At 40.4% G+C, this 12,948-nt stretch overlaps 1 protein-coding gene across 1 annotated transcript in view; it reads left to right on the top strand.

Moving 5' to 3' along the window:
- LOC130285325 (uncharacterized) overlaps positions 1–10,314 on the top strand; it is a 90,298-nt gene extending 79,984 nt beyond the window's left edge. The window contains exons 57-60 of the mRNA XM_056536682.1: positions 7,856–8,020; positions 8,159–8,367; positions 9,882–9,988; positions 10,080–10,314. Coding sequence (XP_056392657.1) covers positions 7,856–8,020; positions 8,159–8,367; positions 9,882–9,988; positions 10,080–10,237 — 639 coding nt within the window. The 3' untranslated portion in view covers positions 10,238–10,314. The remainder of the gene's footprint in view (positions 1–7,855; positions 8,021–8,158; positions 8,368–9,881; positions 9,989–10,079) is intronic.
- Positions 10,315–12,948: the final 2,634 nt, after the last annotated feature.

The following is a 12,948-nucleotide window of genomic DNA, read 5'->3' as shown; positions in this document are numbered from 1 at the left end:
CACCCTGTAGGGAATCATCTCACCTCCTCCCCAAATGGGTGTTTTCGCACCGATGCTTTGTCAGGGGGTGAAGCATTGGTGCGAAAACACCTATTTAGGGAGGAGGTGAAATGATTCCCTACAGGGTGTATGATCATCTATCTGTTTTGGTTTGTGCAGTCTGATTATTATAACTTATTATTTACCATTTGCTAGAAAATTCTTTAAGCTCTCTATAGGTGTGCATCTATTCTTTATATACCGACATTTAGCATACCCCATTGGGTTTATGTTGGCATCAATCTTTTTGCTTATATACCATATGGTTTGCTTTGCTTATGCTATATTGTTATTGCATTAGTATCAGATGCTTGTATTGTATGTATACTATACCATCATCTCTACCTCCATTTTTCTGCCTGTGTAACTTATCTACCCATCTCTCTTTTATGTATTTTTTACTGTGTACATCAATAAAGATTACGGACTGTGTTGGCCACAAGCCAATATGAAAGAAGAGATGATCCAGCTGTCTTTGTTTCCTGTGGTTGGGTGCCAATAAAACCTAGTTTTTATCTGCAAGAGCTGGATCATCTTTTCTTTCATATCAATAAAGATTAATATTATTTAGATATATTCACCTTGGTCTCTCTTTTTGCTGTATAAGTATTTAAAATAATGCAACGGATGAAATTGAAAAGAAAAAAAACGATCCAAACCTGGAGCTTCTCCCGACTTGAAGAAGTTTATTATTAAAAGTTAGATTGTATAGCACGACACAATGCATTTCGAGTTCATACCAAACTCTTTCACAAATATGTGCCTTGTGCCTATATAATCTAACTTTTATTAATAAAAGTGCCAGAGAAGTGCCAAATTTGGATCCTATTCCATCCGATGCACTGGAAATTTGCTAAATCCTCTGAGGAATCCTGGTTGATCCTAGGTGACTACCCTGCACATGCTTTCTTGATATACCCGAATAGGTGTTATACTCTGAGCACAACATATTCTGGTAAGCTCGGTTACCATTTTTACATTGTTGCGTTACACTCTGAGCACTAGGAGCTTTGTTCTTTTTTGATCTTTTCAGAAGAGTTTTAGACCAAGAATTAGATCCTTTTTGATTATCTCTCTTATTGACTGACTCTACAGGGTCTATTATTGACTGTTGATATGGGAGATATGCTATTTTGTTATTTATGGTATGAATTTCACTCTGGCACTCCCTACTAGTGTTGGGTGCGAATATTTGCATTTTGGATTTTTATCGCGAATATCGCAAATTCGCAAATATTGTGAATATATTCGCTATATATTAGAAATTGAGAATATTCTTTTTCCACATATGCACATATTCGCATATGTGAATATTCGCATATTCCTTCTTTTCACTTGTGGGCCAATTAGAATGATGCAGATACACTTGTCAGAGGTTATCAAAAACATCCCTAGCAACCAATAGTAAAGTTGCCCACCCCCTCACTGTTTTCTTCCTCGAAAACGTGAATATGCCAATATAACAAATAAGCAAGATTTGCGAATACAGGCCGAATATTCGTCTATATATTCGCGAAATATCGCAAATTCGAATATGGCCAATGCCGCTCATCACTACTCCCTACATGTTACCATCATGTCGGGTATAGCGTAAAACAGCACTTGAATCTTTTCAAATGTGCTAAATATGTCACATTTATCACAAATGCACACACACAAAGGACAAATTCAAAGTTCTGCTGAAATAAAAACATATAAGAAAACAAGTGTGCTGTTGAATTTGTTATTTAGACACCCATGAGCATATGAAGATTATGGCCATCCCAATTGTAGCCTCACCAACTTTATTGGTTGAATATAAGAGTTAGAGAATGCCATCTCTATATTATGAACAAAATGATAAACCAACCTAAACTAGATCCATATCCACACTCGTTCATTCCCACTATTTAAAGGGAACCAATCATCAAAATTTACCCCTGTAACCATAAGCAACGCTTCCTTGAACATTCAGTAAGTGTTTTTACCATATTTATATCGTCCTTAGGCTGCATTCACATCTCGTTTTTTACATATGGGTGCCGGATCCGGCTGAGGGAGGGGAAAACCGGGCGCTCCCGTACGCCTGCCGGATCAGCCCATAAATCCATTTACTTTAATGAGCCGAACGGAGTCAAAAGGTGACTTCGGTCGGCTCAGTGTTGACCCGTATCCAGCTTCCCAACCGGACCTAAAACCGTAGTGAACTACGGTTTTAGGTCCGGTCACAAAACTGGATACGGGTCAAAACTGAGCCGACAGGAGTCACCGTTTGACTCCGGTCAGCTCATTAAAGTAAATGGATTTACGGGCTGGTCCGGCTGGAATACGGGAGTGCCCGGTTTTCCCCTCCCCCAGCCGGATCCGGCACCCGTATGTAAAAAACGAGATGTGAATGCAGCCTTAGTGATGCCTGCAATCCTCATAAATTAACTTTATAAATTGTCCTGTGCTGTATGGTAATTTCTCATGTCCCCTGGGTGGAACGGCCATCTAAGTAGTCACCTTTCCCATCCTAATCATGCCTACATAGGCGTGATTAACAGCCTGAGCGTGGCGGAATCCTCCGCGGCTCTCCAGCAAGTCTCGCGCAGGCCCAGAAGGATAGGACACTCTGGGCATGCGCACAGAGAATTCTCACAGGAGCGTCTAAACAGAGGAGTCGGCATGAAGACGCACACACATGACAGTTTAGAAAATACAGCAGTGTGCATGCCCAGAGTGGCCTATCCTTATGGGCCTGCACGAGACTTGCTCGAGAGCCGGGGAGGATTCCGCCACGCCCGGGCTGTTAATCATGCCAATGTAGGTGTGATTAGGACAGGAGAGGTGTGATTACAGCCCTGGGCGTGGTGACTACTTAGACAGCTGTACTGCCCAAGGGACTACTTATGAGAAATTAGTATACAGGGCGGGACCATTAAAAAAGTTATTTTATGAGGATTGCGGTCATCACTAAGGTCTATAGAAATATGGTATGAACACTACTTGAATGCTTAAGGAAGTGTTGCTTATGGTTACAGGGGGTAAATTTTGATGATTGGTTTCCTTTAATCTATACAGGATTTCAACGTAACTATTGAGCAACAAGTGAAGCTGACCATATATTTTAGAAGATGAGTGGAGTAGCAATGGTATATACAGAAGTTTGCATTTACAACATGTATATTTACAAATAGGCAGCAGATAAGATCAACCTTGTTCTTTGATCAGTCAGTGGTGATATAATGGAAAACATAAAGAGGACAGGAGCGCTTCTCAGGCAGGAAGATGCGCAAGCGCTGTGAAACGCGTTGCATTTGAATAAATACTTTCTACTCACTGGACATGTCTTTCCCTGGTCAGCGCCGCAATCCACCCACCACTCTGTGGGAGTCAGCACCTGCATTATCATACAAGGTCGGGGAGGCTGCAGACCAGGTCCATACACTCACTCACGCTGACCATTGTTGTGTGTGAGTTCACACAACCGCCTTTGGTAAGAGTTTCTTACAATATTGGTTTGAACCTTACACAGGCAATTTTACGCTATGGAGCTGTGTTCATCTTCTCTGTTCCTCCATTTGTAACGATGTAAGTTAGAATTATATTAAAGACAGATGTTCTTCACATTTATTTTGTAATATGTCTGATGAAGGGACCTAAGAGGTCTTGCAATCTATATCCTCTCAGCCATTAAAGGTCCCAACGCTACTCCACTCATTTTCTATATTTCTAAGGCTAACACGGTAAAAACTCTCATATAGTTTAGATGAAACAATGGAAGAAAATTCTGCATTGATGATGCCAGTTAAATAAAATCCAAAATCTTTATTTTCTCCAGGACATATACAGCAAAACACACAGCTCTTTAATGCGGTATAATTATTATTCGCAATATAATGTGATAAAGAGCAACTGTTCGTAAAGCATCCAGCTAAGACCCTGTGTGATTTGCTGTATTTGTCCCAAAGGAAATAAAGATTTTGGATTTATTTCCCTGAAATTGTGGATGATGGATTTTCTTCCATTGTTTTCCTCTTTGCCATGTCAGCATTGTCCTGTGCAGAAATGACCAGTGAGAGAGATAATCACCTATATCAGCTCTTAGCCCTTCTATCTAGGGATTGATACATTTTAGATAGATGTGGCCAAATGTGTGGCTATTCCTCTTGAAATCCTTCTGAACCTCCATAGTCAAGAATAGTGTTAAGCACGAATATTCATAATGCGAATTTTTATCGCGAATATCGGCAATTCGCGATTTCGCGAATATTTAGAATATAGTGCTATATGACGAATATTCATTTTTTTGTTTGTTTTTCACATGCAAATTTTTATGCAAATTTCACAAGCGAATTTTCGCTTAAAAAAAAAATTTCACATGCAAATTTTTTGGCAAATTTTCGCATGGGAAAAAAAAGTGAATGAACCTAGCGAATATGGGAATTTCGCGAATATTGGACGAATAATCGACAATATATTCGCGAAATATCGCAAATTCGAATATGGCCCCTGCTGCTCATCACTAGTCAAGAATACAACAATTATTTTCTTTCCCTGCTAAAAAGAACAATGAGTGACCCTCTCAAACTCTGGCTCTCTTAGTATGACACTCTATCACAAAATGTGTAAAGCAGAAACAAAAAGATTATATATAAGTTACTACCATTCCTTGAGACTTAGTACCCAAAACCAACTGTCCTGGTTTTATACTCAAAATTAACTAACAACTACACTGAAAGGCTATACCTGTACCTGAATATAACGAGGAAATAGTAGAAAGCGGCCACTCACCAGAATTTGCAGGATAAAATCTTCAATGCTTTATTTAGTGCATGTTAAAATCTGTAACATGACAGCGTGGAGGGGAGGAGAGGAACAGGTGTACGAGGACGGCTGTAGCTACTTTGCGCGCATATCTTCCTAGAACATTATGAGTGGATGAGAGATAAGAGGGGGGCCTCTGACTTTTTGGAAGAGGCAGAATAGTTTTGCTTGCAAGCACATCGTACAGATTCTCCCCTGTTCATAGCATTGGCTAAGCCTCACTCCCACTTACAGTATTTTGTCATGACCTCTCACCGCTACTAAAGACAAAACTTTCCTAACAACAGGTAGTTGACAGCAGTTTGTAGAGAATTGAGATATCTAGTGGTCAATACTTTGGTCAATATGTTTGTTTCTGGTGTAAATGGTTATTTTTGGCAAATGAAGTTATTTACAAATATATTACAAATCACATAGGTTATAATATGGAGGGAGTCTGTTTTGATAAATAGCAGCAATTAGGTCATTTAAGCATAAAGAGAAGAGACACTAGAGGAAACTAGAGACTAAGCAGGTGGTTGAAGTCTGTGTTCACCAGTAAAACACAATAAAGACAGTGGGAGAAACAAACTAACAAATTTCATCCACTTAACCTGGTCGTATCATGGCCTGCCCATTAAATTACCACCTGGTACTTACTTTGAAACTGATACCCATAGACCACACATTCCATACCCCACATGATGTATATTTTGCAATACTTAACCCAATACAAAAGTTCCATTTCACCCATCGTAGATGGCAACATTTATATATTATGAAGCAAATTCTATTAGGTAAGATATAGGACAGTACACAAATCCCCTAAATAAAAGAAAAAATATTATATTGTTACAAGTACTATATTCCAAGACCGTTCGTAATATAAAGCCAGGCATGTCATCTATAGACAGGTAGAGAGGTAGGTCTTATACTATAGCTGGAGGAAACCGGGACAGGACTACCTGTAACTACTGATACTCTTGACAACCAATGTAGGGAGAAACTGAGCCAAGTGTTGTTCTAGGAGTTTCGGAAATGGTAGTTCTACTTAACACTAGAGTCCTAATATTTTAACCTTTACTAGCACCTGCCAAAGTTCACAACCATCAATAAATTCACAGACAGTATATACAAGGGGGAATATTGGATACAGTCCAGGATATTTTTGAAATTAGGCTACAGCTTTATTAAGGTTATTGGGATTGAAATAGTTATTAGAAATCTTTGAGCTTGTTTATGATTTTCCAATTGGTTGTTAAAAATTTAGATTTTTGTGTTTAAGTTGTTAAGGAAAAAAACAATGATGGAAACCCCGGTACAAGTTGGGTTGCCTATTCTAAAGGGGTTGTCCAAGGAGCAGAAGAGGTGCCAAGTTGTGATCAACCATGCCCACATGGGATGTCCAATAGCTTGGCATTGTTGCAGCGTCATGGTGCAGTTTTTGGACATTACATCCAGGTGTGGTTTCACTCACATACGATGATCGCTACTTGGCTCCTGCTCCCTCTTATCTCGATAGAGTTCCAAGACATAAAGAGAGGGAAAATAGAGCTCTGCTGTCCATTTAGGAACTGTCCAGAGCAGCATATGTTTGCTATGTGGATTTTCTCCTGCACTGGACAGTTCCTGAAATGGACAGCAGAGGTTAGCAGAGAGCACTGTGGTCATGACATCAGAGGAAATGCATTTCTTTTTTGGATTTCTCTTTAGTATACAGCCTCTAAAAAGTACTGGAAGGATTAAGATTTTTTTAATAGAAGTAATTTACAAATCTGTTTAACTTTCTGGCGCCAGTTGATTTTAAAAAAAAAGTTTTCCACGGGAGTACCCCTTTAGAATACAACCCCTACTGATAGAATAGAAATAAGATGAATGCAGAGGTCCAGCTCATAGCTGCCCCCAACATCCAACTATTATCACTGTTGGAATCTTCAGCCGCAATAAGAGATGTTATACATACAAATGAATCGTCAACCAAGAAGGAGATCCCAATGGGAGGGGGGGGGGGTCTTTCTATGATATCAATATATTCTAGTACTCTTTTAATGACCAAACTAAAGGGACATCCCTAAAATAGAGTAACATGTGAACAGTCCATAAGAAATTGATTCCGAATCTGTAATTTTTTATCTCGTATTCCCCTGCTTAAAGTCTACAAATGTCTAAGTAGTCCTCTTCATTATGTGGCTGAGCTTAGTAGTCCTCTTCATGCATCAGTTTGGAGGGGAGTGTAACAGAGTTGCTTTAAGATGCTTGTTTTCTACTTTCTATTCTTGCCAGTTTCGTCTGCATTCTTAAATGGGCAATGTCACCAACCTTTTTTTTTTTTTTATATATTTTGTAGTACTAATGTACTACAACATATCTCTAATATACATCCATTATTTATTTTTTGTTTAAAATATTGTATTTTACATTTGAAAACTGGCCACTAGGGGTCTCTCTCCTAGTGGCCGGATGCAGCCTGACGTGACGTCACAACTGAATTAGGACCGATGCCGGTCGGGCAATCGGTCCTAATTCAGTCAGCCTGCGCTCGCTCCCTGTCTGTCAATCATAGGCGGGAGCGAGCGCTGTGAACGCCAGGGCTGCGTGCATTGGCTGGATTTGCGCGCAGCCCGTCCCCGCCCCCGGCATGTACAGTATGGAGAGAGCGCGCGCACAGAATATCAGTGCCACGCTGATGCTCCATCTGTACTGTACATGTCTTTTATGGGGAAAGTCTGATCTGAGGTCTTATGTTACTCTTGGAAAATGAGGTGAGGGCAGAAGTCGGCACCCAGCAGGCGTCAGTGACGTCACGCCTGCTGGGGAAGTCTGCTTCCAGCAGAGCGAGAACCAAGCAGCAGAAGATTAAACCTTTATAAGGTAGGAGACAATTTTTAAAAGGCAGGGAGGGGGTTAGGGATAGATTAACAATAGGTAGGGACAAAAAAAAATTCAGATGGTGGGAGCTACTCTTTAAATATGTTTGTAAGCAGTTTCTAGTTTATAGGATACATTATCATGGCTTTCAGGACACTAACCTCCTCTCTTATGTCCACAGCTTCATTTGATATACTTTCTGTCTCCTGAAGAGCTGGCAAAGCTAACAGTAAAGCTTACACTTAACAGCGTGTACAATACCACCCTGATACTGGCACTTATAGAAAGTGCTCCATATAGCAATCTCACTGCATATGCCAGGCAATTTAACATTGCTGCTCGTGAGGTAAGACATCATTCAAGACTAAAACTTTTTAACTCATGTGTGATCCTAAATAGCCCAATGAACATATAACCACTCCATTGGTACAATTGCTCCTCGAATGAAAACTTTTTTGTTTGTTTGTTTTTCCTTATGTTTTAGGCAAATCTCACAGTCTTGCCCAACCCTGAGGTCCGAGATGCCATGTTAGCAGTGTTTCTGGGCAGGCTAAAGCCCTATTACAAATACTTTCCACAAGAATTATGGGGTAAATGGTTCAGCGGGTATTTACCATTGTTACTACCGGGAATTAATGAAACGGACATTTCATTACTACCTACAAATGTTTCTTGTGTATCCTATCAATCAGTGTAAGTATACCATATTATCATATTCTTGTACGCACTGACAAACAGTTGTTGTATAGTGATAGTTAAAGGGGTAGTCCAGTGGTGAAAAACTTTTCCACTATCCTAAGGATAGGGGATACATTTGAGATCGTGGGGGGTCAGACCGCTGGGGCCCCCCACGATCTCTCTGTACGGGGGCCAGGCTCGCTGGCCAGATAGCGCATGTTGACCACCTCACAAAGCGGTGGCCGACATACCCCCTCAATACAACTCAATAGCAGCGCCGGAGATTGCCGAAGGCTGTCAGGGCCCCGTCCAGGAGATCGCGGAGGGCCCCAGCGGTCGGATCCCCCGCAATCTGAAACTTATCCCCTATCCTTAGGATAGGGGATACGTTTTTCACCACTGGATATCTCCTTTAATATAAAAATATGGGTCAGTAAAAGGTTCCAGCATCCAGGGGTATTCTCATCACTAAATGTGGTTGTGTTTTAGTTCCTTGCCCAGTGGGTGACTGGGAAAACTGTCAAAGGGCTGAGGCATAAAATTAACATTGCTCCCCCTTATGCTTAGGATTGGCGGCCATTGGACCCCGACCAATCAAAAAGTGATGGTGTATCTCAGTGACAACCCTAAGTTGTTTGTCAGACCTTACGGGGTATATCCATCTTTACAACCACTGCATCGAAAATTGAAAAGAAAATTAACTAACTTTGTATAGTGTATACAGCTTCAATGAAGATCCATATATCTCCAAGGTTACAGACTACAAGGTTACAGACTGTGTAGTCTGATTCTGCAGACATGTGTTTTTGAGGTCTATCTGCCCCCTCTTCTACTATCTGTAAATTATCAAAAGAAGTAGGCAAAGGGATAGCAGCAGTATACACAAAATGGTAGGAGATCGTTTATTTACTTGCAAAGTGGCTTCAATTATTTTAGATGTACTAGGTCAAGGATCAAATGGCAGATAAGTTAAAGGGGTACTCCGGCCCTAAGACATCTTATCCCCAATCCAAAGGATTGGGGACCCCCGCAATCTAGCATGCAGTACTCACCTGTGAGCACTGCAGGAAGCGCTGGAGGCTCCAAGTCTCATGCCTCCCAACCACGGGGACGGAGCATCATGACGTCACAACTCCACCCCCATGTGACATCACGTCCCGCCCCCTCAATGCAAGTCTATGGGAGGGGGCGTAACGGCCGTCATGCCCCCTCCCATAGACTTGCATTGAGGGGGCGGGGCGTGACATCACGATACTCCATCCCCGTGGTCGGGAGGCATAAGACTTGGAGCCTCCAGGTGAGTACTGCATGCTAGATTGCGGGGGTCCCCAGCGGTGAGACCCCCGCCATCAGACATCTTATCCCCTATCCTTTGGATAGGGGATAAGATGTCTTAGGGCCGGAGTACCCCTCAAACTTGATGGTTATTTTTTAATATACCTATTTGGAATGAGAAAGAAAATAACTGATTATAATAAATACGGTCAATGAAATAATGTTGTTGTTTTTTTTTTTTTTATATAAACCAGCGTAAACGGATTAAACCAAGCCTATGAATATTTACCACTTCCAATAAGAATCAGTTTTTACAACATCTACATAAAGTCATTCTGGAACAACAAAGCTCTCACTCACGGTAATCTTATTGAAATACAAAGGATAAGGCTATCGATATTGCGTACAGGGTCATAGAATTATATATGAATTGCTCACATTTTATCTCTTAGATGGGTGTAACTATACTAATCCTATACAGTGGATACAAGACAACCTGGGAAATTTCACAAATCAAGCCAACTTCCAGGATGTTTTGGGCTTCAATGAGAACCTTACCAAGGTTAGTACCTCCCTGACAGTTAAAGTGGGAAGAAGGACTGTTGTGTAAAGTAAATCTCCTTCTTTTATCATCATGTCCTTATTGTTGTTTTTTTCTATTTAACTTTTTATTTATTTATTAATCTTTTTATACATATTACAAAACCAAATCCACTTTTCCAAAATGCTATTTATATCAACATCCACCCTATCCCACCCCCTCCCCCTTATCCCAAATACATTAATCCATTGAGGAACGAGGGGTCCGGAAGTCAAGGAACACCACTTAATCCCTCTACATTTTATTTGCACTCCTTAGATTTTCCCCATTACCTTCCATTGTTTTTTTCCTTTTCCTAATTCAACCAGAATAAGTTAAACATATACTCCTTCTATTTTCCATTTCCTTACATCCTGTCCTCCGAGCTCCTCGTCCCCTTAGACCATGATTCTATCATATTTATTCGAAACCATGCCCCCTAAATTAGGGGGAAAGAAAGAGAGAATAAGAAAAAAATATAAGTCCTTATTGTTATTGGCTTCAATAGAAAGCCCCAAATTCACTGAGACAGTAAAGTGATACAATTTTGTCTAATGATGGGCACAACCCTTCGATAGCTGTAGGCCATTACCAGATATGTTGCCATACAGTGCAAATAAGGCATCTTGAAAAATGTTAATGGTATTCTGGGATTTAGGCTTTTTTAATATTTTAAACATCACAGAAATTCCTGTAATACCATAAGGATCCCACGCAAGTAAGCACTTAAATCCAGAAGAACAGAAAATGTGAATACAGATCAATTACTTTATTAAGGTATAATCAGTTAAAAACTACAACAGGCCTATACAACAACATATACATGCAATGACACAGAATTACAACTGGACACACAACAATAAGAGACTGCACAAAAAGGGCACTACCTCAAAGAAGGGAACCCAAAAAAATGGGGAACAAATGAACGGTATAGGGATCACTCAAATGAGTGAAAGCCAACCATAAATAAGGCATGAATTAAACATGTTCACATTACCTAGTGGTATGAAAGTGCAAATGAGGAGCGCCACTGCCCAACATTTCGCCACCAGTAGGCTTCTTCCGGGGCGTCGTAGCCTACTGGTGGCGAAACGTTGGGCAGTGGCGCTTCTCATTTGCACTTTCATACCACTAGGTAATGTGAACATGTTTAATTCATGTTGTGTGTCCAGTTGTAATTCTGTGTCATTGCATGTATATGTTGTTGTATAGGCCCTTTGGCCTTCACTGTTGTAGTTTTTAACTGATTATACCTTAATAAAGTAATTGATTTGTATTCACGTTTTCTGTTCTTCTGGATTTACATTTTTAATATTTTGTGGTGGGCTGCAAGACATGTCGGAGTAAGATCTGCCATCTCAACCAATCACTGGCCACAGTTGTTGGCTGAGTGGGTGGGTTCTCCTCCAACACGTAGTCTAAGATTCTGGGAGAAGACATAAGCAGTAGAGAGCTGGAAATCACCGGACCAGTAGCTGCTGGGGACCAGGGTCGAAATCCATGGTCAATTTTAAATTTTAGACGCCCCCTCAGTAACAAGTACATTTTGTTTTTTAATCCTATAATACCCCTCTAATGACAAAAAAAAAATCCCTGATTTCCCTCTGCAGGTGGCGGACAGCACACTCCTAACTATAAAAGAGCTGGCGGACTTCACAGTAATATCAGACAGCTTTTGCAATGCTTCATTATTAAACTCTGTGTTAGTCCAAGTCACTGAATTGGAATCCTTTGAAGATATCCAAGAATATATAGAATATCTACAAGACAGCCTCCTGACAGTAAGTTGAGATCATATGCAAGTTTTAGAAAATATGTTGACTTTTTTTAATTTTCTTTCTACTCTCAAATGCAATCCTGTTATATCAATTATACTTGTGATAAAATCTTAAAGGGAACAAAGCATCAGATTTTACCATATATATAATGTGTGGCAATGTATTATATACGGTAAAATCTTCATCCTCACCATCCCCAGGGGAAATTCCTGCCCAGAGGAATGGTGAGGATACAAAGTTTGTAAGTCTCCACGTCCAGAGGACTACTTACAGGGGCGACTGGGGAAACTTGCAAGCTTCATATCCCCAAAATACCTGGGGGCAGGAACTTCCCCCGGAAGATTTTATATATGATATATGATGCATTGCCACGCTTTATATATGGTAAAATCTGATGCTTTGCTTCCTTTAAAGCATACCTGTCATAGTGCAAAAAAAAAAAAATGATATGTTACTCAGTAGCTAATCCTGATGATGCCCATATCATTTTAATAAGTCTTGGACCTATATATCCCTAACAAATAGCATTTATATGTTGCTCACATGGTTTTTGTTCTTTCCTTCTGAGGGGGCGTGTCCATCTCTCTCCCTCACTGTGATTACTCATCTGCTCTGAGTCTGGGGGCAGCCTGGAAGTCTGTAAATCACTGCCCAGTAGTTTTTGCATACATTTGCATACATTTTCTATCTGTTCCTAGTAAAGCTGAATGCTAATCAACATAGCTGTCACTATGTGAGTCATTCAGCTTTCATAGACTCCTGAATGTCTGATCAGCTTCTTTGTCATTCAGGAGTCAGAAAGCTTTGGCTGTTCTAGCATGCAGAGTTGTAGTTTTGCATTGCAACAGCTGGAACTGCATTTTTTTTTTATAAGGCACTATGTTAGAGCAGAGTTGCCTTTAGCTGTTGCAAAACTACAACTCCCAGCATGCCCACACATCCTTTGTAGTTTTGCAAGAGCTG

Source organism: Hyla sarda, chromosome 8, assembly GCF_029499605.1.
Source record: "Hyla sarda isolate aHylSar1 chromosome 8, aHylSar1.hap1, whole genome shotgun sequence".
NCBI classification, from domain to species: Eukaryota; Metazoa; Chordata; class Amphibia; order Anura; family Hylidae; genus Hyla; species Hyla sarda.
The sequence above is the reverse complement of the archived record's forward strand: the minus strand, read 5'-3'. Positions and strand labels throughout refer to the sequence as shown.